The following is a 27,580-nucleotide window of genomic DNA, read 5'->3' as shown; positions in this document are numbered from 1 at the left end:
CATAGAGGATTCACCCAGGACAAGGCCTCTCCCTCAAGATGGGATACAATGAACGCCACCTTGGCGCGATCAGTGGGGTATTGTTGGGGCAAGAGCTCAAAGTACAGTCTGCACTGATTTAAAAATCCCCGACATAGCTTAGGGTCTCCGCTATAGCGGGGAGACTTCCCCAGTCGAGGGGGCAGAGACGAAACTGCGTCCCTGGGTGGGGTAGCGGCGGCTGCGGCGGACTGCAGGGCCAGCAGTCGGTCGTCGACAGACGCCATATAACCCAAAATGTGGGACTGGGCATCGCGCTGCTGTGCGAGCTCTTGCTGAAGGCTGACTAGGAGGGAAGCATGCCCTGGGTCTGAAGTTTGCAGAGCGGACAACCGAGTGTCCATGGACTTCATAAAGGACATTATCCGGGTCTGATTTTCGCGCAGGAACAGTAGTTCCTTCTGCGTGGAGGCCGCGGCACCGGTGGGGTCCATGGCCTGAGGATACTGTAACGGTCAGGGGATGGACAAAGTCCGAGAGTGGACCCTCTGGGTCGCGGATCTGGAGCCCCTGGGTTGAGCGCGCCAGGTGATGACCGACCCCTATACAGGGATCGTTAGGGGCAACACCGCAGAGGACAGAACCGCGACAGCCGGTACCAGGAGGGGCGGCTCGGGGACACGGAGTACTGCGGGGCAAGGGCACCGGACGGGGATCCAGAGAACCAGAGCCAGGATATAGGAGGAAGCAGCCAGGTAGCAGCTACTAGAGGGTAGCACAGGAGTGGACGCAGGAGCGAAAGGGTTACAGACTAGGAGGACCCAGAAGGGAGACACCAGGGCAGACTACGGAAGGGCCGTGACCCAAGGGACCAGGAGGAAGGGGCGAGGAGAAGGAAGGACAGGGCAGAGACAGCCAGGGAGAAGGAGAGGGAGCTAACAGGAAGCTTTAGCCAAACAGTGGGGCCAGAACAGAGCGTGAGGTATCACACAATCCTCAGGCGTCCTCTCTACAGTGAGGACGCCTGAAATACCTTAGGGTCCGGAAGTGGGAGGTACGCCCAGCCCTCAGCGCCGCCCACCGCCGGCAGAAGAAGGAGTGCTGGCGCGCGCCCGCGGCCTAAGGAGAGGGTGCAGAGAAGTAGCAGAGCAGGAGGCAGGGTAAGAGCGCGCGCTGTGGCGAGGACGCTGATGGGTGGCGGTGGCAGCTGGTGCTGCCGACGAGGCCACGCGACCGGGCCCTGCCGCGGATGCTACAGTGGGCATGGTGTTTTCAGGGTGATGTGCAGTGTTAAGTTTTCTGCCACACACAGTGTTTTGCATTTAGCCCTAAAAGTCTACTTTGGTCTCATCTGATGAGAGCACCTTCTTCCACATGCAAGTTGTGTCCTACCAATGGCTTTTTGCAAACTGCAAATGGGACTTCTTATGGCTTGCTTTCAAAAATAGCTTTCTTCTTGCCACTCTTCCATGACTAAAGGATTTCCTGTGGACAGATTCTTCCATCTGAGCTGTGGATCTCTGCAGCTCCTCCAGAGCAACCGTGGGCCTCTTGGCTGCTTCCTCTAATTAGAGCTCTCATTGCTTGAGATGTCAGCTTAGGTGGGTGGCCAAGTCTTGGTAGGTTTACAATTGTGCCATACTCCTCCCTTTTTTGAATAATGGATTGGACAGTACTCTGTGAGATGCCAGAGCTTGGGCTATTTTTTTTGCAACCTAACCCTGCTTTTCACTTGTACACAACTTTATCCTGCCCTATCTGGTGGGTTCCTTAGTTTTCATGATGCTGCTTGATCCCTAATGTTCTCAAATAAACCCCTGAGGCCTTCACAGAGCAGCTGTAGTTGTACTGAGAATAAATTACACACACAGGTGGACTCAATTTACTAATTGTGTGACTTCTGGAGGCAATTGGTCACTCTGGAATTTAGTTACGGGTATCAGACTACAGAAGGCTGAGTACAAATGCATGTCACACTTCTTTGATTTATATTTTGAAAATAATTAGAAAACCATGCATCCTTTCCTTTACACTTTACAAATACTTAGTACTTGGTGTTGGTATATAACAAAAATCCCAAGAAAATGCATTTAAGCTTGTGGGTGTAATGTGAAAAAATATGGAAAAGTTCATAGGTTACAGATACTGTTTCAAGGCAATATGTATCGTTATATGACGATAAATGCACAATAAAATAAAACTATATTTTTTGCAAAATATAATTTTGAGTTGCCTATAATTTATTAAGGAGAAATTAATTTCCTTTTTTTCTAGGGCCTGTGGTTGCGGGTGTCGTGGGCCTAACAATGCCAAGGTACTGTCTCTTTGGAGACACAGTAAATACTGCCTCCCGCATGGAATCAACAGGGTTACGTGAGTAAAAGGAACACTGATGAGAAAAAATCATGATTGATAAAAATAAAGCCATCATGTGAAGCTAGCAGAAAATTCTCTACGTTTGTGTAGCTGAATTGGAGGGACATAAAGAATGATTAGATCTCGAAATATTGCTTTGTATATCTGTTTGCCTTTAAGTCAAATAAAGAGAGCAATAAAATTGCGATTAAATACTGGTTTATACTAACAGGAAACAGATACCGTATATTTTCTTTTTATTTTCTCCAGTGAGTTAATGCTTGTATTTCTTTACAGCCTATCGGATCCATGTCAACCAAAGTACTGTCAAAACCCTCAGATTGTTAAATGAGGGCTATATTCTGGAATTGAGAGGAAGGACAGAGCTGAAGGTAAGTGGCGTGTTTATCTGGATTATACACAGTGTTCTCCGTTAGATGTCACAGAAGTTATTTGTTCCAATTACAAGCTAAGGTCAGTTCTAGAGAAATTTCTAGGAATTAACCAGCTAATATCCTTGACATATCTGTGGAGAGTAGACTGGACACCCACATCACTGTGCATTACCTGAACAAACTGGGTATTGTTTTAGGAAAAGGGTCCCTGTGATCATCACAATATCTGAGTGTCCATACAATGAACTCTGGAAGGGAACAAATAATCACCCGCTTTGTTTAGTCAGCTCAAAATGCTTCCGAAAAGTTGTTCCATAGTAACATGTTCCGACAGTAAAATTATCTCGAAGGAGTACACGTGGATACTGTCGGACAGCGGTGCCAAGCGCCCATCAGTAACCACCTCCGCACATGCATGCAAGTGTGACATTATCCTCCATCACAAATTTCTATAACAATGAGCTGGGTAGATTGATAAATTAATAAGATACCCCCTTTTTCAGTGCATAGTGATTCAAGGATATTGTGCCTAGTACTGCTCATATAAGAGGGTGATGGCCCACTCTTGTACAGGGGCCCACTGGAGGATTCTCCTGTTCTCCTGTGAGCCAGTCCAAGCCTGAGATTAGTCTAATATATATGGGAGATAAACTGCTGTGATCTGAGCTACTGTATCTCAGACTGCAACAGTTTAACTTTGTAGATGCCACAGTCAATCATGACAGCCGCATTTTGGAGCTCAGGAAATGTGGCTGGTCTTCATAGGAGTCCAGTAATTATACGAAAGTCTGCTATACCACAATGTTGTATTTGATTTTACAGGAAATCAATTAATCATAGGTTTGGGTCCCAGAAAACTAATAAAAACATAAAAAAAATAATATATATACAGTATATAATGAAAGTTTAAATCACTTCCGTTGTGCTGTCATGCAAATACAACATTTAAAAAAATGAGCATACTTTATACTTAATAATTGTGTGAAATAACAAAATATAACAATATTTAGCCAATATGGTAAACATCGAAATGTAAGACAAATCAAAATGGCAGAATTGTTGTTTTTGGTCACATCACAAACAAATTACGGTACTAAAAAAATAAGTCAGTAAATCATATGGACCCCAAAAATGGTACCAATAAAAATCATAGCTCGTCTTGCAAAAAACAAGATCTCATGTGAAAAATAAAGTGATAGCTACTGCAATGTGTGAAGGAAAATGAAAAATTGCTGTGTTTTCCAATTCATCAAGGCCTTGTCCACTGTATAGACATGAATTGGGACAACACATGGGGTACTCAGCCAAGAAAGGAAATTTTTATTGTATTTATCTATTAATTAATTGTATTTAGAAATTTCTAAATTGACCATGAAACTTCATCAAGGCATAAGTGTGAATATCTGTCATTTTTGATGAGGCACAATTATTTCTTAGTATTTTTATAGTTTTAGTAATCTCAATTTTCTGTAAGATTATGGTTTCTCTGTTGTACACAGATTGCTTCATACTTAGGAGAATATCTGCTGTTTATTTGTATCTTGTTCAGAAAAATACACTTGTCTCTTCATAAGTGTAACACAAAGTTCAACATATAAAGCCAAGAACAGCTGCCTCAAAAACATAGAGCACATAATAATAAATGTACAAACATCTCGTGTACTGTTGTTTTCTGCGGAGGACTTTACATTTTTATATAAGAGGTTTTTGTCTAGAGTATTCATTCCCTCCTACTAATTTTAGTGTCTCTGATTTCAAGTGCATTGTTTTTCTGCATATGTTAGGTGTAGTTTGCATATCTCATATGCATATGATAATTTTAATCTAACTTTGATTTATATGTGGTTAATTAGGAGTTAGTAATTCAACATCTGAACCCAAAGGGTGTGATTTTTTTTCCCAACGTTACTGTGAAAATTAAGCCAAAATAAGGCAATGAAATCAACATGTGTGAATACACCCCAATTATTAGTGCTTTGACAATGTTAGCTGTGTGAACTTTAATGAGTTATTCCCAATCTCTGCCTTTCATGGTCAAGATGGAAATAACTACTTCAAGTTCCTGCCACCAGAGAGAGAGCTATGATAGCAGCTGCGCTATACTCTTTGTGCAACTTCATAGAAATGAATGGAAATAAATGAGAGTCATGGAAGCAGATTAGTGAACTACACTATTTCCGCAGTTGTAGATTTACACTAATAAAGTAACACAGATCAGATTGGCTAATTAATAGCCCAACCTCTGGTGGCCAGTATTTAGAAGCAGTTATTTCCATTTCAGGCAAGAAAGCCATTGGCTGGGGACACTTTAGGACCTCCACGTGCGCTGTCCCTTTAAGGAGAATGAAGCTTGCATGCCCTAAGCACAGTGCCCATGAGATCTTTGAGCCATGCGCAGACCCGGGGCATCAACTGAAGAAGGAGGAAGTGTGGGAAGAGGGCCTGCGCGGTGAGTGAGTCTGAGTCCCTGCCAGGGGGAGGGGAAAATCGTGACACGCAGACAAAAGACGTCTGGACCCGCCTCTGTTTCATCCTGTGGACAAAGGTTTGGATGTCTTCAAAGTATGTTCATCTCAAGCTACCCTTGTTATAAATTGGGTCCTCACTTCATTTGCCAGTTCGAGGTTCTCAAACCGATAAATCCTGTAGCCTACAAACTCCCAGCCTCTTTACATATTCTTGTGGATTGGAAAGGGTTTGGTCATGGGAGCACAGGGAGAACATCCTTGCTCCTCTCCTCATGGAGAGATTTCTTGCGGGAGTGAAGAAGAGGAGGCGTCAAGAAAGGGGTTCTGACGGAATAAAAACACCTCCCTTTGGTGTGACGGTCTTCCTGACAGTGCATGGCCAGCTTCACCTGGTTGATCTGCATGGACTCAGAGGCAGATGTCAAAGTTGAGGTCTGCAGCTTGATCGCCCTTTGAAAGTTAGGAGCCAAGCGCAAAACTCTTCTTTCATGGGTCACATCCTTGGAGTGCTCCAGAAACCTGATGTAGATTTGGTTAGCTAGGGATACCAGGTCATCCAGTAAGGTGGGAATAACACGACCAGCCAACTCATCCTTAATTCTTCCAGAAAGATCCTCCCAGAAGGCGGCCACCAGCAACTCATTTTTCCAGGCGAGTTTGGCTGACAGGGACAGGAAGTGGACAGCGTACTGACACACTGTGTTGTTACCTTGATGCAACCTGAGAGAATGGGAGGCTGTGGAGTAAACAGGGCCAGGCTCATCAAAAACCTTGCAGAAGGCTTCTAACAAAGTTTGAAGGTTGGAGACAAGAGGATCCCTTTGCTCCTTAAGGGAATTGAGCCAAGCCAGAGCCTCGCTAGTGAGATGGGACATGATCATAGCCATCAGTTCCCTTCAGACTGAGCCAAAGTGCAGCATGCATTGATTGATGAATCACCGACATAGGGTAGGGTCACCGCCCTAATGTGGAGGAGCTGAAAGAAAAGCTTTGGAACCAGGAGTATAGCTGGAGGATTGATGGGTCATGGCCGAGGTTGTCTTAGCTTGGGGAGTTGCGGGCACAGCTGCAGATGTCAGCATATCCAGGTGGTGGGGACTGTCCGCAGGTAGAAGATTTGATCTTGCTGGTCTTTCTATCAGGAAACATCCTAGTACAGGTATGAGATAGAGAAAGCTTGAGAGCCAGCGGATTCCATGGCCTGAGCAAATTGTAACGGGGGTGGTGGAATCACTGCACAATGATCCGAGGAGAGCCTGGAGGGGTGTGTCTAAGCAAACATCTGACTTTCCACCAGAGCCCCTGATGGTGGTGTTAAACTTGGCTCCAGATGGACACCAGGTACTATTCCAGGACAGACCTCGGACCCACGGCAACTGACCCCCAAAGGAGCAGGAAGATGGAACGGCTAAGACTAGATGGCCAAGACTTGAGAAGCATGACAGTAATACTGGGAGACACGGCAGGTGTAGACAGGTCTGGCTGGTATACAGACTATCACAGCTGGTATACAGACTGTCACAGCTCACGTACAGGCAGGCAGGTGCTGGCGCACATGGCTGATGTACATGGAGGCTGGGGCACAGCTGATATAAAGGCAGGAAGGTGATGGCGGGCACGGCTGATATACAGGCAGGCAGGTGCTTTCGAACACGGCTGATGTACATGCAAGCTGGTGCATTCGGGCACAGCTGATATACAGGCAGGCTGGTACAAACTAACAGGCTGATATACAGGCAGGCAAGTGCTGTGGGCACGGCTGATATACAGGAAGACAGATGCTGGCGGACACGGCCGATGTACATGCACAGCTGATATATATAGGCAGGCTGGTGCAGACGATCATGGTTGATATACAGGCAGGCAGGTGCTGGCGGGCAGGTCTGACATACCTGCAGGCTGATGCTGGTGGGCACGGCTAGAATACAGGCACACAAGACAAGTACGGGCAGACAGGTACAGGACAGGTAAACTGATTGGTGGGTACTGTGGACCTGACATTTAGCAAGTGTACAGAAAACTGACTTTACACGTTGATCAGGCACCTCAATTGAGGTGGAGATGCCTTAAATAATAAGTGTCTCCCAGCCATTGGCTGGGGACACTTTAGGACTGTGCGCACTGTCCCATTAAGAAGGAAGGAAGGCACACACCCTAAGCACAGTGCCTGGGGATCTGCAAGTCGTGCACAAACACCAGACAACAGCCGAAGGAGGAGGAAGTGTGGGATGGTGGCTGCAGCAGCGAGTGCGATGGTGTTCCAGCCGAGGGAGGGGAGAAGAGTGCAGGGACGCCGGCATTACATAATGTCCTCCATGCTGCTGCATCTGTGTTCTTTACAGAGCAAGAAGTGAAGGAATCATTTTCTCTCCATAGGAGACATCATTGCTGCTAGCCTTCATAAACTAAGGTCCCATTCAGATGTCCGTTTTACTCATGTACGAGAAAAAACAACTGATTTTTTTATTTTTATCAGTGTGGTCCAAGTGTCATTCGTTTTTCTCATACATGCACAAGTTAGAAAAAAAAAGTTTCTCCACCTTTTCATTTCAGATGTCATCCAAGTGCAGTCCGATTTTGCATGCACCCATTGACTTAAATTATCGATTTTGATCTGATCCTTGAATCAAAATCAGACATTTCCGCATTTTTCAGTGGACTGAGAGATCCGTGAAAAATAATGAACATGTGAATGGCCGCATAGATTGACATGAGCACAAGTATTATCAGTGTAAAACACAAATGGCATTTATAAGTAAAATTCGGATGTCTGAATGAGCACTAACTTAGAGATAACTGAAAAATGAAAACATAGTGCACAAAGGGGAATAATTGTAGAATATGGGCAGTAGGCAAGTCATATAATGGCCAGAAGCAATATATATTTATTTTACTTGCATATATAGCACCATTAATTCCATAGCGCTTTACAGACATTACCATCATCCCTGTCCCCATTGGGGCTCACAAATTTCCTATTAGTATGTTTCTAGAGTGTGGGAGGAAATCTATGAAGACAGAAGGAGAACATGTAAAGTTATTGCAGAGGGTGTCCTTGGTGGGATTTGAATCCGGGACCCCAATCCTGCAAGGCTACCACTGCTTACTGCTAACCACTGAGCCACCATGCTGACAGTGTTATTTCTTATTTATACACACTACAGCTTATTTTAAAAATGTATTAATAATACTAGAAGAAGGAATGGCACCAATATACAAGATCCTCATTAGAAGATGATAGATATCACTCATACAATATCTAGTTCAGCCAGGACTCACAACCTCTGGGGTGGTGCTCATCTTGCTGCAGACCACGTATCTAAACTTTTTCTTCTGAGTAGAAGAGATAAGTGGCACTCCCCCTGGATGTGGTATCGCGCACTATTTTATTAGATACACACGTGGAGTGGTCATCATGGGTTGTGCAGGCAGATAATGTTTACTAGATGATGTTGCAGCCAGCACTTCATCAGATCTGAACCAGAAATTAAAGGTTTCCTGAAATATAAGGTATACTTTAACACAGAGGCCATTTTTTTGTGTTAGATAGGTCAGAGGTGACAGTTCTTGATTGCACAGATTTCTGAAAATTGAACAGCTGCTCGCTGTCTTCCAAGTAAAATTCATAATCAAATGGAGAAACAACAAAAAAAACAAAACAGGCACTTGTTGGAAAGAATAGATGCTCAATAAAAAGCTTCGGTCTTTCTGCATACATATTTTAAAGGGTATGAGGAAGAAGCTCTTTAATATTTCAGAAATCTCTGCAGATGGGGTTCACTGCTGCTGTGTATTACCTTAAAGTGATTGCCTAAGTGCAGACATTTAAAGAATAGTGAAAAGTTATACCATGGATGTATAATCAGTGTGGGCATGGGTGTACATAGAAATCATGAGGCCCCATAGCAAAATTCCAAAGAAATATATTTGGCCTTCTTCCTGAATTATTTTAGGCATTCGAATAAGTAAGTCAAGTTTATCACATATAAACAGACAACACAAATCATAGAACACCAAACAAAAAAAATTATATACACACACATAAGAACATCACAACATAGATACAGCCTGATCTTGCCAGGTAGTAGAACCATGAGGTGAAACAAAATACTGGGTGAACACATCACGTACTTTGAGTCCTGAGAGAGGACGCCGTAAAGGGAGCACATGTGGCCTAGGCCTATCCCCATTGTCCACCACACCTTCAGTCACATGAGATGAGGAGCAATCATGCAGTCTAGTGAAGTTATGGAGGACCACACAAGCTTTGATGACCTCATTGATATTGGCTTCACTCAGCTGAATGGCAGACTGGAGGACACACCATTTGGCACAAAGAATGCCAAAGGCGCACTCCACCAGTCTTCGGGCACGTAAAAGGCGCACATTAAAAATCCTGCGCCGGTGGTTAAGGTTTTTGTGTGAGTATGGCCTCATGACATGCCTGGTCAATTGGAAGGCTTCATCCTCCACTAGGACATAAGGCACCGCTTCTTGATATGAGACTGGCAGCTGACGTGGTGGTGGTAGGTCCAACAGGTTATTGCGCAGCCGCCGACCCATAATGGAAGAATTGAAGACTCTAGAGTCTCCAGTTCTTCCATAAGCCCCAATGTCTACCATTATAAACCTGTAGTTACTGTCAACCAGAGCGAACAAAACTACAGAAAAATATTGTTTATAATTATAGAATTGGGACTCTGAGTTCGGCGGCTTACGCACACGGATGTGCTTCCCATTCAGGGCTCCAATACAATTGGGGAATTGGCAGTGCAACTCAAATCCCCCGGCAATCCTCAACCAGTCTCCCATCTTGGGCTCTGGCATGACCAGATGATGAACTCTGGACCAGATTTTCGCACATGTAGCACGAACAATGCCGGATATTGTCGATCGCCCAATCAAAAACTCCAGATGGAGTGCTGCATAAGAAAGGCCTGTGGAGAGGAACCTACAATTAAACAAATGTAGAAAATATATACATTAAAATACATGCTCAAGGATGCACACATTACATATAGATCACCACAACAGTGTGTAAGTAGGAAGCTAGGCGAACAATACATATACACATGTCCCACGGCTATGTAATGTGGAATAACACATCAAAGTGTTCTAAGTTTGAGAGCATATATTTGGTAACAATACCTAATGTTTCTTGGCCAAAAAGGGGTTACTGAGTAAGAGAATTATTTGATAAAATAATCATCTACATACATTCTGTAGCTGAGAAATACAGACCGTAACGTAAGGAGAAGGCGCTCCTCCGCAGAGATACATTTGCGCATCCGGGTGTCCTGGAAGGTAATCCCTGGGCGCACTGTCTCCAACAAAACATCAAAGGTAGAAATGGTCATCCGACAATAGAGGAAAAACTTGTCAGGATGTGTCCTCAGAGCTGCATAAAGCCTGTGAAAATGGCCTTTATTGAGGCGTTGTCTCAAATGCGTGTCATGTCAGCCATGTCTGCCATGTCTGTTTTGCCTCAAGAACCCCTGGAGCGGTGTGCACGCGCATCTCGTGTCTGCTATCCTGCATGTTCCCTAGAGCAGTGTGCACACTCACCTCATGTCTGTTGAGCTGCAGGATGCCTGCGTTTCTGCTCTGCCTTCTGTGATCGTCTCGTCATGTCTAGAATCCCTGATCATGTGTCATTCCTGTGTTCCAGCATAGGCTGGTTCTGCATTCGTCTGCATGTCTGAAACCCTGATCATGTGACCTTTCCTAGGATCCTGCATTGTCCGTTTCTGCAATCGTTTCTGCATGTCTGAAACCCTGATCATGTGACCTGCCTAGGTTTCAGCACTGGTTCTGCAATCATCCTTGCATGTCTGGAATCCTGATCATGTGACTGCTCCCTGTGATCCTGGAGGATCTTAACTGGAAGTTCTCCGCTGGTCCTGACCCGGAAGTGGAGGTGCTATGCCCTATATCAGACCGCCCCTTCCTATGCTCAGGGCCTGAGTATTATGTTGCTTCCCTGCATGGCTGCTTGGTCTGCTGTGTCGCTCCCTTACTATTCTGTGCCCTTGCACTTTGCTCTGTCGTGCGTCTCTGCACACGCTCCGTGCTCATATTCCATCTCTTGTCTTGTGCTTTGTCTCGTGTTGTCCTCCGTGCTCTGTTTGTCCTCGCTATGTCTTCTTGTTATGTTTGCTCTGTCCCTGTCCCTGACGTGTCTGTCTACACGTGCAGGCCTCCGTTCTGTACCCTGTCCCTGGCGTGTCTCCCTACATGTGCAGGCCTCCGCTCTGTACCCTGTCTAGTCCCAAGGTTCTCCCTTGGTCCAGCTCTGGGCTTCTGCCTACGCTCCGCTGCTAGACTCTGTCCCTGTCCCTGACGTGTCTGTCTACACGTGCAGGCCTCCGTTCTGTGCTCTATCCCTGGCGTGCCCCTTGGTACGCACAGGCCTCGCCCTGTACCTTTCCCCTGGCATGTCCTTTGCATGCGCAGGGTCCTGTCTACTACTCTATGCCTTGTCTCTGATACTTCGTGCACTCTTGCACTTTTCGTACTAGGCTTTGCCGTGCTGTCTGCTGCACGCGTCTCTGTCCTGTATCTTTGCCTAGCTCCGTGCCCCCTGTGCCTGCCTGGTGTGCCTCAGCCGTGCCACCTCTAGCCGTGCTCGCCTGTGTTTCTCAGCCGTGCCCCCGTCCAGTGCTATAGTGGTCTCCGGCTGCGTGGCCACAGCAGTGCCGTCTCTACTCGTGCCCGCCTGCTTATGCCATCGTTGGTACCACCTGCCAGTGCCCCAGCCGTGGTTTCCGTGCTCCCTTGTACGCACGCTGGTTCTCGCACTGTGCCTTTTCGTGCTACTCTTGCACAAAACTTTTTGCCTCTTTGCTCTGCTCTAAACCCTAGTTTGCCTGCCGGATTCCATAACCTGCCGACCGCTGTCAGAGGTCTGGACTTAGATGACTGCGGCCTGATGTCCGGAGCTGATGTCCGTAGCCTGATTCCTGGACCCTGTCGGTCGATACCTGGACCCCGGATTCCGATGCCAATGTACCCGTCCCTGGCGTGCCCTCGCACGCGCAGGCCACCGTCCTTGTGCTTCTCCCTGGTGTGTCCTCGCACGTGCAGGCCTCCATCCTTGTATCCGTCCCTGGCATGCCCCTCAGCATGCGCAGGTCTCCGTTCTGTGAATCTGATCCTGGCGTGTTTCCTTGCACACACCCTGTTTTGTCTCCTAGTTTGTCTCCCGGATTCCTGAAGCCTGCTGACCGCTGCCGGAGGTTTGAAGCCGGATTCCTGGACCCTGTCAGTCCTTGCCAGCCTTACGGAGTCCGATGCCTCGCACCCTGCCTTGGACTTTGGCGTGCCCTGGCACGCACCTTGTTATATGGATTCTGTGTGTTCACGTTTTGCACCTGTGTTACCTAGAAGAGTTCCTCAAGCCTTGGACCTCGGCGTGCCATTGCACGCATCTTGCTTTATGTTCTTTGTGTGTTCACCTTTGCACCTGTTGTACCCTGAAGTGTTCCTGAATGAAGTTTACTTGAACTATCGTCTTGTCTCGCCTTGTCTTGTTTCCCTGAGCCGGCCGTCTGGTCCAGCTGCCGTGGTAGGTCACCCGCTTGGTCTTGCCCCTGACACTCCCTGTATAGGGGGTGGTTCCTCACTAGGTCAGCTCGCCCTAGGTGGGTGGGTGCCATAGCCCAGAGGGTCCACTCATTCAAGAAAAACGACTCAGCTTAAGCTGACGCTCGTCACAATGCGGATGCACCCACATTCGTCTCCTCCTCCTCGGATCCAAAATCACTGGGTATGGCTGGCCAAAGCGCCGGGACAAAACCCAGTTGAACAGAACACGGTCAGTTGGGGTGAACTGAAGTGTATTTGACATGTTTGCTACCAACCACCAAGACACCAACACAAGCACAGCACCAAAATGGGCAGATTGGAGGCTGCCACCTGATGTTGAGGCAATAAATAGGGTTGGTGCTGATGATTTAAATTATGTGCAGGCTTCAAAACCGTTAAATGTCCATTTTGCAAGGTTGCGAGAAAAAAACACTATACGGATCACATACGGATTACATACAGATGCTTACATGAGAAAAATACGCGGCCACACCCTGACAATGGATGACATACGGAGCACTATTTAGGGACCATTTATGCGTATTATGGACGTAAAATACGGTCCATATTTTTCTACATTGTGTGTGACTCCAGCCTTACAGGAAAATACAGTACTGGTGAGATCTGGGGTATGTGTCTGTGTGCCATCTGTACGTATGTATGTGACATTGGTTGGCTGTCTATGTATCACATCCATGTGCCATCCATGTGGCATGTACTGGCGCCTGGGAAAAGCAGTACTGTTTGCGCTGTTCTTAGGTGCCGGCTGCTGAAGGCAGCTCTCATCATTGTCGCTTGCTCTCGCTGAGATCAGAAGTTAGAGCAAATCCCTCAGCGCTCTGATTCTGACCCCAGGCTTCTATTAAAGGGATCATTTGTATGGAAGTCAGAGAAAATCCATCCAGTGCTTTGGTTCTGACCCCAGGCCTCTCATAAAGGGATCTCCTGTATTGGAAGTTAGGCCAAATCCCTCAGCGCTCTGATTCTGACCTCAGGATTCTATTAAAGGGATCATTGGTATGCAAGTCAGGGCAAATCCACTCAGTGCTCTGGTTCTGATCCCAGACTCTCTTAAAGGGATCCCCGGTATGAAAGTTAGACCAGTTCCACTCAGAACTCTGGTTCTGACCCCAGGCCCCTCTTAAAGGGATCCCCGGTATGGAAGTGAGGGCAAATCCAAACTGCACTTTGGTACTGACCCCAAGCCTCTCTTAAAGGGATCTCCGGTATGGAAGTTAAGGTAAGCGCTCTGATTCTCACCCCAGGCTTCTATTAAAGGGATAATTGGTATCGAAGTCAGGGCAAATCCACTCAGCGCTCTGGTTCTGATGCCAGGCCTCTCTTAAAGGGATCCCCGGTATGGAAGTTTGGACGGTTCCACTCAGCACTCTGGTTCTGACCCCATGCTGACGGGATGATGTGGGATATTAGGGGTAGTTGTCCGGTAGCTCTGGTTGATGGGATGATGTGGGAAATTAGGGGTAGTAGTCCGATGGCTCTGAGAGAATGATGTGGGATATTAGGGATAGTAGTCCGGTGGCTCTGACAGGATGGATGATGTGGGATATTAGGGGTAGTAGTCCGGTGGCTCTGACGGGATGATGTGGGATATTAGCGGTAGTTGTCCGGTGGCTCTGACTGATGGGATGACGTGGGATATTAGGGGGTAGTAGTCCGGTGGCTCTGGCTAATGGGATGATGTGGGATATTAGGGGCAGTAGTCCAGTGGCTCTGACTGGATGATGTGGCATATTAGTGGTAGTAGTCCGGTGGCTCTGGCTGACGGGATGATGGATGATGTGGGATATTAATGGTAGTAATCCAGTGGCTCTGGCTGATAGGACGATGTGGGATATTAGGGGTAGTAGTCCGGTGGCTCTGGCTGACGGGATGATGTGGGATATTAGGGGTAGTAGTCCGGTGGCTCTGGCTGACGGGATGATGTGGGATATTAGGAGTAGTAGTCCAGTGGCTCTGGCTGACGGGATGATGTGGGATATTAGTGGTAGTAGTCTGGTAGCTCTGGCTGACGGGATGATGTGGGATATTAGTGGTAGTAGTCTGGTAGCTCTGGCTGATGAGATGATGTGTGATATTATAGTGAATGTGGCTATGTGGAGTGGGCGGGGCTCTACACTCAGCTTTATATATATATATATATATATATATATATATATATATATATAGATATAATCATTATAATTTGTTATAACTAATGCCGGGCTCTTCAACTAGTGACAGATATAATACATTAATGGAATACAACTGTTTTATTCTAATTAGGTAAATTGGAAAACTGTGAGTCTCTACTTTCTTGACATTTTAGGGACTCAGGAACAATAAATGCAAGAAAAAGCTTTTTGCATAATGAGTCACACATGATATTCAATGCATTAAAGATGCACCAGATCACAGGACGTAATGATAACTAGTATCTTATAAGACTACGTGTAATAAACTGACAATTTTTTTAATAAATTAAATCGATATTTATATTATTTTGCTTTCCTTTTCAACTTACACTGTATCTGTATTTTTATGTTACACAGAGTTTCATATTGTCAAAGTGTTACTTTTTGCATTGCCTTATAAATAAAAGCAAAAGCATTTCTCTTGAATCCTTGAGTGCCGAGTATTCTATTTTTTTATAGATCAAGGATTGGTCATCAATGTTAAAGTAGAAAGGCATGATTACATTCACTAATCAAAAAACTCATGACATTTGAAGCAAAAAGTAAATTATAAAGTTACCATGTAAAAAAAAAGGTAAAGATGTTGGTTGTTGGCTCCAAGTTTGTATGAAGTGGCATCAATGCTTGGATTAAAAGTGACCATCAATTAATAAATATAACCTATAATCCACAAATATCTTCGTCCTTCATTACGGCATAATCACTGGATAATTCTAGGTTTTTGTTTTCTTTTTTTATTTCAGTAAACTCAATTGGAAGCTTTAATTTAAGGCAACTTTGGTACATTGGGGGATCCTTAAAAGCCATCTGGTAATGATGTCCTTTCTCTCTTTTGGATAAGGGTAAAGGTGTTGAAGAGACATACTGGCTGGTTGGAAAAGAAGGTTTTAGAAAACCATTACCTGTCCCACCAGTGATCAAGTCAGGGTAAGCAGAGACATCATGCGGTCCAGGCGCAGGATATCCTCTTGCTGTCTACCTCACTGTATTTCTATTTTTTTTTCCGTCACTATTTTGATATCGTTCACAGGCAAGTGGGTCATGGTTTTCTGCAGGATGAGATAACCGCTTTCAAAAGAAGAAAAGCAGAAAAGCAACTTGCAAGGAAGAATATCTGAGGTAATGTTATGCATGAAAATGTATAACATTACATGCCATACGTGTCACCCCTTCTCTTGCATTCTATTAGCAACCTGTCTCCTAATGATGAAGCAATAATCAGGAGGTTCTCTGTGCACCATCATTAATGTGACCATACTTTATAGCTGACAATACAATCATGATTTCATAGAGATATTCACTGGGTAATTTCTTAACGACTGGTAAATGAAGGTCATCACATTGTGAAAATGATAAATCACCCATCAATCTCTGACATGATTCTGTTGATGGGATATAAATCTGTTAAATGGTATAAATAACGATCAATCCCTGAAACAAAAAATCCATCATGCTAGATCAATCTTTTACTGATACAATGGCTGTCTAAAATCTGTAGTGTATGGCCAGTTTAAAAAGGATTTTGCGCTAGTTTTTATACTATACCGTATATACTCGAGTATAAGCCGGGATTTTCAGCCCGTTTTTTAAGGCTGAAAGTGCCCCTCTCGGCTTATACTCGAGTCATATACCGGAGGTCGGCGGGGAAGCGGGAGCGCGGGTGTCAGAGATCATACTTACTCCCTCCTGGCACGGTCTCTGCAGCCCCTGCTTCTCCCATGGTCTCGGCGTGGTACCGCTAATTAAAGTCATGAATATGCGCATATTAATGACTTTAATGAGCGGTACCACGTGACCGCTGAAACCTGGAAGAGCTGCTGCGCCGAGACCATGGAAGAAGCAGGGGCTGCAGAGACCATGTGCCAGGAGGGGGTGAGAATGACAGGGGGAGGAGGGCGAGCAGTGCAATATTCACCTGTCCCCATTTCACAGCCGCACGCGGCTCTGTCCTCCGCGTCCTCTGACTGTGACGTTCAGGTCAGAGGGCGCGATGACGTAGTCAGTGCGCGCCCTCTGCTGAACGTCACTGCAGAGACCCGGGAGATAGAGCCGCGCACAGCGATGGAACGGGGACAGGTGAATATCGCCAGTGCCGGGAGCCTGAGCCAGCGGCGACACCAGCACCTGGCCCACATAGCGCGCCGGTGTCCCCGCCTGCTCAGAACACCGGCACCTGGCCCCCAGCGACAAGAGGTGAGTATGTCATTTTTTTTTTAATTGCAGCAGCAGCATTATATGGGGGGTATTTATCTATGGAACATCTTCTTGTGCCACAGTTAACCCTTGTGCAGCATTTTATGGGGGGTATTTATTTATGGAGCATCTTCTTGGGCCACCATTAACCCTTGTGCAGCATTTTATGGGGGTATTTATCTATGGAGCATCTTTTTGGGCCACCATTAACCCTTGTGAAGCATTTTATGGGGGATATTTATCTATGGAGCATCTTTTTGGGCCACAATTAACCCTTGTGCAGCATTTTATGGGGGGGTATTTATCTATGGAGCATCTTCTTGGGCCACCATTAACCCTTGTGCAGCATTTTATGGGGGATATTTGTGTATGGAGCATCTACTTGGGCCACCATTAACCCTTGTGCAGCATATGGCAGGTATTTATCTATGGAGCATCTTCTTGGGCCACCATTAACCCTTGTGCAGCACCACCCTCGGCTTATACTCGAGTCAATAAGTTTTCCCAGTTTTTTGTGGCAAAATTAGGCATCTTGGTTTATACTCGGGTCGGCTTATACTGCAGTATACACGGTATATATTGTTATTTGCTCAGCTTTTGCAGATCTGGCTAGCTCAAAAAAGAATAGAAGATTCTGAATGCTATACTAAAGATAGTGGACAACCATCGGCAGCATTGAGATTTTTGGCCAAACAAGTTTGTTGCGTCCCATACCTTTCTTCCCTTTTTTTCACATAAACCTATTGTGTGCATATTTTTAAAAACTAGTAGCAGCGCTTGGTGAATTTACAGAGCTATCTAAATGTTGCATTAATATGAGGAATGAAATGTCAAGAAGAAAGAAAGGCTTTTAAATTAAAGGGGTTGTCCAGTATTTTAATATTGAGGATTTTAGCAAAGGTCATCAATTCTAGATTGGTGGGGGTGCAACAGCCGGCACCCCACTGATCAGCATTTCCCGGTTGAGGTGACGTCTGGATGCCCTTAGTTACGATATGGAACAGCACAGCTCCGTCAACTGCATAGCGGCCTGTGCAGGATATGGAAGATCCCCCACTATTAATTTGAATGGGGGGATGTGTAGTGCCCGATTGCAGCCATTATGCAGTTGACGAGCTGTGCAACTCCACAACTAAGCACATCCATCTGTCGTCGAAACCAGGAACAGCTTATTGACGGCGGGTGCACGGTATCCCAGCCCCACCAATCTGTTATTGATGACTTATCCTAAGGATAGGACATCAATATTAAAGTACCGGACAACCGCTTTAAATTTTGTCTCTGTAGCAAGATTTCTAATTCACATGAGCAATTCTTGGTTCATTGCTCTAATGTAGTAGAAACAACATGAGTTTATCGTATTCACATACTGTACAGTGATCGTATACTGTATTGTACAGTTGTGGACAAAAGTATTGACACCCCTGCAATTCTGTCCGATAATACTCAGTTTCTTCCTGAAAATGATTGCAAACACAAATTCTTTGGTATTATTATCTTCATTTAATTTGCCTTAAATGAAAAAACACAAAAGAGAATGAAGCAAAAAGCAAAACATTGATCATTTCACACAAAACTCCAAAAATGGGCCAGACAAAAGTATTGGCACCCTCAGCCTAATACTTGGTTGCACAACCTTTAGCCAAAATAACTGCGACCAACCGCTTCCGGTAACCATCAATGAGTTTCTTACAATGCTCTGCTGGAATTTTAGACCATTCTTCTTTGGCAAACTGCTCCAGGTCCCTGATATTTGAAGGGTGCCTTCTCCAAACTGCCATTTTTACATCTCTCCACAGGTGTATGGGATTCAGGTCTGGACTCATTGCTGGCCACCTTAGAAGTCTCCCGTGCTTTCTCTCAAACCATTTTCTAGTGCTTTTTGAAGTGTGTTTTGGGTCATTGTCCTGCTGGAAGACCCATGACCTCTGAGGGAGACCCAGCTTTCTCACACTGGGCCCTACATTATGCTGCAAAATTTGTTGGTAGTCTTCAGACTTCATAATGCCATGCACACTGTCAAGCAGTTCAGTGCCAGAGGCAGCAAAGCAACCCCAAAACATCAGGGAACCTCCGCCATGTTTGACTGTAGGGACCGGGTTCTTTTCTTTGAATGCCTCTTTTTTTCTCCTGTAAACTCTATGTTGATGCCTTTGCCCAAAAAGCTCTACTTTTGTCTCATCTGACCAGAGAACATTCTTCCAAAACGTTTTAGGCTTTTTCAGGTAAGTTTCAGCAAACTCCAGCCTGGCTTTTTTATGTCTCGGGGTAAGAAGTGGGGTCTTCCAGGGTCTCCTACCATACAGTCCCTTTTCATTCAGACGCCGACGGATAGTACGGGTTGACACTGTTGTACCCTTGGACTGCAGGGCAGCTTGAACTTGTTTGGATGTTAGTCGAGGTTCTTTAGCCAACATCCGCACAATCTTGCGTTGAAATCTCTTGTCAATTTTTCTTTTCCGTCCACATCTAGGGAGGTTAGCCACAGTGCCATGGGCTTTAAACTTCTTGATGACACTGCTCACGGTAGACACAGGAACATTCAGGTCTTTGGAGATGAACTTGTTGCCTTGAAATTGCTCATGCTTCCTCACAATTTAGTTTCTCAAGTCCTCAGACAGTTCTTTGGTCTTCTTTCTTTTCTCCATGCTCAATGTGGTACACACAAGGACACAGGACAGAGGTTGAGTCAACTTTAATCCATGTCAGCTGGCTGCAAGTGTGATTTAGTTATTTCCAACATCTGTTAGGTGCCACAGGTAAGTTACAGGTGCTTGTTGTGAGCTCATTTTCGAGTTTGCCTCTGGCTTCTGGTGAGGGTTATGGAGCTGGCTGTGCTGACAGAGGAGTAGTGAGTTCTCTATCTGGACTCCCTCTGTTCGTGAAGGGAGGTAATGAAGCTGATCTAAATGGCAGAGACCGGCCACCTGAGGAAGAGGACTGCGATTGGACATCAGGAGTTTCTGATTGGATTTAAGGCAGCTGACTCCCTAGTTTCTTGCTGGTGATTTTTCCTGACTGTGGCTCCTGGTTTCCAGTTTGGTTCGTGCCTTCCTAAAGCTAAGTTTTCTCTGCTATTGTTCTTATGAGTTTTTGTCTGGTTTACTTAGTTTTTATGTTCAGCCAACCCTGGCTGGGACTGGGCTGAATCCCCATTTTGTATCTGATCAGTTGATCTCTTTTGCTCTGTCTTTAGAATATACCTGAGTGCTGATATAGTATTTTGAAGTCTAGCGACTTCAGGGCCTTTTTCTTTCAGACGTGTAGGACATTCTTTTTGGCAGGGTTTTTTTGCGTGATTGCAAACAGCAGCTTTTCTTTCCTGTCCTTTCTAGTTAGCGAGGGCCCCATCGTTTGTTCAGCCTATCTTTCTACCTGTGTCTGTGTTTTCATCTTGTTTCACCGACAATACATGTTGGGGGCTGTCTATTGCTTTGGGGTCTGCTCTGGGGCAGTTTAGATTTTCCCTTTCTTTCTTTAGGCTTATTTAGTTCTCCGGCCGGGACGAGGCATCTAGGACCACCGTAGGCACGCTCCACGGCTCCTGCTAGTTGTTGTGGTTAGGATCAGGGGTCTGCAATCCACTAGTTACCAACCTCTCCGGTTTTCTGGGCTTAGCTTTCTTTTTGTTTTTTCCTCCTCGGTGACTCATTCATAACAGAATCACCAGCCATACCGCAGATTCTAGGGTACTCTTAAGCAGGAGAGAATTGTAAAAAAAAAAAAAAAGTGTCAGATATTTTTTTTTGTTATATATGTATGTTTTCTCCTCTTTTTCTTTGGGGCCGTAGGAGGATTTTTTTTTTGATGGAGATTAAGCAATTGTCTGATCGTGTGGAGCAGCTCGCTGCTGAAGTGCAGGGAATTTCCGCCTGTCTCACTCATTCACATGCTGTTGAACCAAGGATCCCTGCTCCTGATGTGTTTTCTAGGAATCGGTCTAAATTTTTGAATTTTAAGAATACTTGTAAATTATTTCTTGCCTTGAAGCCTAACTCATCGGGGAGCTCTGCGCAGCAGGTTAAAATTGTCATCTCCTTGCTGTGCGGCGATCCCCAGGATTGGGCGTTTTCTTTGACACCTGAAGATCCTGTTTTGACTAATGTGGATGCATTTTTTCAAGCCTTGGGGTTGTTATATGATGAACCTAATGCTATTGATCAAGCTGAGAGAGCCCTATTGGCATTGAACCAGGGTCAGGATCCTGCAGAGTTATACTGTTATGATTGAGTCACCGAGGAGGAAAAAACAAAACACAAGCTCAGCCCAGAAAATCAGAGAGGTTGGAAACTAGCGGATTGCAGACCCCTGATCCTATCACACAACTAGCAGTAGCCGTGGAGTGTTCCTACGGTGATCCTAGACACCTCGTCACAGCCGGAGATCTACACAAGCCTAAAGAGAGAAAAGGGAAAAACTGACTTCCCCAGAGCAGACCCCAAAGCAATAGGCAGCCCCCAACATATAATGACGGTGAAGAAAGATGAAAACAGTAACACAGATAGAAAGATAGGTTGAGCAAACGATGGGGCCCAAGCTAACTAAAAAGGACAGGACAGAAAAGCTGCTGTCTGCAATCCGAGAAAACCCTGCCAAAAATATTACCAACACAACTGATAAGCAAAAAGGACCCTGAAGTCACTAGACTTCAAACCCTATATCAGCACTCAGAATATTCTGGAAGCAGCGCAAAAGAGAACACTGATCAAGGAAAAAGAATCCAGCACACCCCCGGCCGGGGATGTCTGAACTCAAAAAACAAGGTAAACAAAACCAAAACTAATAAGTTCAATAGCAGAGCAAAAACTTATCTTTGGGAAGCAGGAATCTGACTGGTTTCCAAGAATCCAGCAGAGAAATCACCAGCAACTCAGAAGGGCGTCGGCTGCCTTAAATCCAGTCTGTAGTTCCCGTTACCCAGTCACAATCCACCTGATCAGGTGTTTGGTTTCTTTCATCCAAATCAGCCTCACTACCTTCCTTCACCAGAAGAGGGAGCTCCTCGGACACAAAAGATGAATGAACAGATGAGCTCACAACATTATACTGTCAGAAATTCCAAAAGTGGGCGGTCCTTACTACATGGAATGATAGTGCATTGGCAGCTCTCTTTCGTAAGGGTTTGTCTGAGACTTTAAAAGATACTATGGTGATATTTCCTGTTCCCTCTGGTCTTGACGATTCTATGTCATTAGCCATTCAAGTTGATCGGCGTTTACGTGAACGCAAGACTACATGGGAGGCGCTGCCACATTTTGAACTAATGTCTGAACCTATGCAATGTGATGGAGTTTTGTCTAGGGCGCAACGTCAGGAGTTTAGAAGGCGTAATAAATAGAGTTGAGCGACTTTTGTTTTTTTATGGTCGAGTTTCGTTTCGTGAAACCCGACTTTTCCAAAAGTCGGGTCGAGCAAGATCGGCCGATTATAGGGAAAAGTAGGGGTCGTCCCGAAACACGAAACCCAATGTAAGTCAATGGGGAATAAAAGTCGGCAGTGAGAGGAGGACAGGAAACACACCTACAGTGCTCATTTGAATGCCAAAAGCATCAATTCTTCTTACTTAAGCTGGTCAACCTTAATTAACTTCATAATACAAGTTACGCACTGAAAAATGGGGGTTATTTGGCTAAAGTTGTGGGGGGGTAGGGTTGGCTCCAGGTTTTCATGTGCCCTGGGCGAAAGAGCGCCCCTTTAACACATACCACAACTCATCATGCTCCGATACGGCAGAGAAATAGCGGTATAGTACAATGAAAAATACTTCACTTTTTACATCTCATGACGAGGCCCATCTATTTCTCCATACAGAATCATTGGTCCCATATAATGTTTGAAACAGTATATGATGCGCTCCACATAATGCTACAGTATATGTTGGTCCCCATGGATGAAGCTCCACTGTCTTATGGGCCCAAATAATGCTCCAAACATAATGGGCCCCATTTCTAATGCTCTAGTGTATAATGGGCCCTGTAAATGCTGCTCCAGTGTCTGATGTCCACCTTTGGAATGTTCCAGTGTATGGTGGGCCCCATCTATCATTCTCCAGAGTATAGTGCTCCCCAAAAATTGCTGTCCCAACATTGAAAACAATCAAATAAGTCTCCTCGCTAGGGAATCCCTGTACTAGTCTGGACTCCTCGTCGTCCCCATCTTCCATCTCACTGCACAGTATTTCAACCTTGCAAGTGCTGTGATCCTGAGCAAGCAGGGGGGGCCCACTCGTTGGTGACGGCACTGGCACAGGGCCCCTGATAGTACGGTGGTGTGTCTGATGGCGGGTGGGCCGAACCTGCACTTTCATCTGCAGCTTCCTCTTTGTCACCGTGTAAGATGGAACTGTATATGGGAAGGGTAACCTGAGTTTCATCAGGGTCAGATTCAGGCCGGGTAGCGTGCGAGGGGAATGTAGTGGTCTGGGTCAATGTACCAGCAGATTCATCGAGCAGTGGCTGGGCATCAGTGCACTTGTGTCGCCCCCAGGAGTACGGTCGCCACAGTGGCATTACCTTCCTCCTAGGGAGTGTGATGTCATGCTTGGGAGCAACGAAGGATCTCTCTAGCAGGTTAACTGATTGGGCGGCGTTATTCCCACGAGTCATGACCCTCCAAACAGCGTTCATGAAGGCAAAGTGTTTGTTTTACGTGGGCAGTATGGTTGCAAAGCTGAACCTTAAAGGAATGTCCAGAAGGGCACCACCAGGAGTGGAGCCTACGGCGTAATTTGACTCAACACAGGCAACCTCAACCATGCCTGCTACAGAAAAGATGCACACATTGCAAGCTTAATTCCGTAACGAACGAGACTCCGTCATGCCCCGCAGTCCGAGTCCGGCTTACTAGAGGGACACGTGAGGCTCTGGCACATGAGATTGGCCAATAACTGGTGTGTCATGCCCTTACATGTCCGTGGCTGCATGTGCGCTACACTGAAAAGGCCAGCGTTTGTCGCTTACAGGTGCAGATAACCCGCTGAACAACGTTAGTGATGGGGATCACTGATTACAATTATTACTCGCGAACGATGATTTCCCAGTAAGTGCAGGTCAACCGCAGTTCCGGAATTAGGCCTAACCGTCATTCCTGAAAAAATGAAAAACTTACGTGTGCAAACCACAGGTGCTGTAGCTTGCTTAACAGCTCGCCAGCCGTTCTCACGCCCAGTATGGATTACACGTGATTGCAAGGTGAGAAAGGGTACCGTATCCCCGGATAACATGTATGGATAGCGTACACATTCAAAAGATATGTCTATACATCAGGAGGCAGGCTCAGACGGTGTTAGGCCCAGTATGGCTTGCACGTGATTGCACAAAGGTGAGAAAGGGTACCGTATCCCCGGATAACATGTATGGATAGCGTACACATTCAAAAGATATGTCTATACATCAGGAGGCAGGCTCAGACGGTGTTAGGCCCAGTATGGCTTGCACGTGATTGCACAAAGGTGAGAAAGGGTACCGTATCCCCGGATAACATGTATGGATAGCGTACACATTCAAAAGATATGTCTATACATCAGGAGGCAGGCTCAGACGGTGTTAGGCCCAGTATGGCTTGCAAGTGATTGCACAAAGGTGAGAAAGGGTACCGTATCCCCGGATAACATGTATGGATAGCGTACACATTCAAAAGATATGTCTATACATCAGGAGGCAGGCTCAGACGGTGTCAGGCACAGTATGGATTTGACGGCCCAGACTACACAGCGGAGGAGCAGGGAGAGGTAAAGATTGCAAATGCTGGGGCCCTGCCCAAGCAAGGGGGGCCCACTCGTGGACGTCGGTACTGGCACTGTACCCCTCATAGTACGGCGGTGTGTCTGATGGCGGGTGTGCACCACCACCGTCAGAGACACTTGATTGCACTATGAGGGACCCTGTGCCAGTGCCCGCGCCCAAGAGTCGGCCTACCCACCTGTCCAGGGCAACGGCACTCACACGGTGTCGTGTGCTAGGTGGTGACCCCGGCCATGGGGGGGGAGGCAGCACAGTTAGGGAGTTTTAGAAAGTGGCATATGTTGATGTTGGACATTCAGCTGATGCAAAAGGCGAAATAGGTCAAGTCCCAGGAAGAGGTGGACCAAAGCAAGCCATTTTTCTGTCACCCTATGTGTCATCAGGGGAAGGTGGGACAAAATCCTTGGAAACCCATGCATGGTTCATTTTAATGAAGGTTAGATCATCCACATTTTGGGTTGACAGACGGGTCCTTTTTTCTGTCAGGATTGATCCAGCTGCACTGAAGACTCTTTCCGATAGCACACTTGCAGCTGGGCAAGCGAGCTCCTGTAAGGCATATTGTGCCAATTCAGGCCAGGTGTCCAGTTTAGCAGCCCAATAGTCAAAGGGGAATGACCTGTGTGGAAGAACATCGATATGGGAGGAAAAGTAGTTTGTAACCATAGTTGACAACTGCTGTCTCCTGTCACTTTCCATCGATGCTGTATTACCAGTTGTGTGAGCGGTACTTGAAAAATCAGTCCACAACATTGTCATGAAACCCCTGTCTCCAACGCCACTTCTGCTGTGTGCACCACGAACACCTCTGCCAAGCTGCCCCCGGCCCGTACGGCTCGTGTGAGAACCATCACCGCTGCTGTGTGCTGGGAATGCCTCAAGCAACCGATTTACCAGAGTTGCTTGTTTATTAGCCAATATTAGGTCAAGGTTCTCTTGTGGCATGATGTTTTGTAATTTGCCTTTATAGCGTGGATCCAGGATGCTGGCCAACCAGTAGTCGTCATCATTCATCATTTTGGCAATGCGGGGGTCCCTTTTTAGGATCCGCAAGGCATAATCTGACATGTGGGCCAATGTTCCCGGTGTCAATGATGCACTGCGAGTGCTGGTTGGAGGAGCACTTTCTGGCAAATCCACATCCCTCCAGTCACGCACAAACCCTGTACCAGACCTTGCCACGCCAACATTTTCACTTGCCCCACGAGATGCATCCTCCTCCCCTAAGTAATCATCCCCATCATCATCCTCCTCCTCCTCTTCTTCCTCCAACTCGTCCAGGAGAGGTCCCTGAGCAGACAATGGCTGAATGTCATCAACGATTCCCTCCACCTCTTCCTCCTCGTCAACATTGGCTGCAGACGCCTGCTCCTTAAGGTGCGTCAAAGTTTGCATGAGCAGACGCATAAGTGGGATGCTCATGCTTAGGATGGCGTCGTCTGCGCTTACCAGCCGTGTGCATTCCTCAAAACACTGAAGGACTTTACAGAGGTCTTTCAGCTTCGACCACTGCACACCTGTCAACTCCATGTCTGCTCTCAAAGTGCCTGGCCGTGTATCCTCCCAAAAATGCATTATGGCCTGCCTCTGCTCGCACAGCCGCTCCACCATGTGCAGGGTGGAGTTCCACCTTGTTGCAATGTCGATAATGAGGCGGTGGTTGGGAAGGTGGAGCAATCGCTGCAGCTTCTGCATACGAACGGAGTGTACAGGCGACCGGCGGATGTGCGCGCACAGTCTTCGCACCTTATGGAGCAGGGCTGTTAACTCCAGATAATTTTTGAGGAAGCACTGCACCACCAGGTTCAAGGTGTGAGCCAAGCAAGGTATGTGGCTGAGTTTTGAAAGGGCTATGGCTGCCACAAAATTACGGCCGTTATCACTAACTACCTTGCCTGCCTCAAGATGTACACTGCCCAGCCATGACTCAGTTTGTCGCTTCAAGTACTCGGCCAGCACCTCGGCGGTGTGTCTGTCGCCCAAACACATCATCTGCAACACAGCCTGCTGACGCTTTCCACCAGCTGCTCGATAGGGGGACACCACGTGTGCAACAGTGGCAGCTGCAGATGGAGTGCTCGTACGACTGCGCTCTGTGGACGAGCTTTCGCTTCTGGAGGAGGAGGAGGAGGAGGAGGAGGGTGGAACTCCTACAGCCAACTGTTTCCTATACCGTGGGCTAGGCAGCACTGTCCCACCACCGCTGTCCCCTGTGGACCCTGCATCCACCACATTAACCCAGTGCGCAGTGATGGATACGTAACGGCCCTGGCCATGCCGACTGGACCATGCATCAGTTGTGAGGTGCACCTTTCCACTCACTGACTGCTTGAGTGCATGGACAATGCGGTCTTTCACATGATGGTGGAGGGCTGGGATGGCTTTGCGAGAGAAGAAGTGGCGACTGGGTAGGTCATAGCGTGGTACTGCATAGGCCATGAGTTCGCGGAAAGCTGCGCTTTCCACCAACCGATAGGGCATCATCTCAAACGAGATTAGTTTGGCAATGTGGGCGTTCAAACCCAGTGTACGCGGATGAGAGACTGAGTACTTTCTTGACCTACTCATAGTGTCTGGGAGGGTGAGCTGGACTTGAGAGCTGCATATGGTGGAAGTAGTGGTGGACAGGGCGGACTGAGAGAGGGTTGATGATGGTGATGGAGTTGGTGTTC

At 46.5% G+C, this 27,580-nt stretch overlaps 1 protein-coding gene across 1 annotated transcript in view; it reads left to right on the top strand.

The window, feature by feature from the left end:
* The window catches only part of GUCY2F (guanylate cyclase 2F, retinal), a 173,165-nt gene that overhangs the window by 122,051 nt on the left and 23,534 nt on the right, over positions 1–27,580 (top strand). Inside the window, exons 15-17 of the mRNA XM_073547535.1 lie at positions 2,254–2,352; positions 2,632–2,726; positions 15,815–15,900. Coding sequence (XP_073403636.1) covers positions 2,254–2,352; positions 2,632–2,726; positions 15,815–15,900 — 280 coding nt within the window. The remainder of the gene's footprint in view (positions 1–2,253; positions 2,353–2,631; positions 2,727–15,814; positions 15,901–27,580) is intronic.

This window comes from Dendrobates tinctorius, unplaced genomic scaffold (assembly GCF_039654945.1).
Source record: "Dendrobates tinctorius isolate UK_male_01 unplaced genomic scaffold, ASM3965494v1 ptg000154l, whole genome shotgun sequence".
Lineage (NCBI taxonomy): Eukaryota > Metazoa > Chordata > Amphibia > Anura > Dendrobatidae > Dendrobates > Dendrobates tinctorius.
Note: the sequence above shows the minus strand (reverse complement) of the source record. Positions and strands in the feature narration are given on the sequence as shown.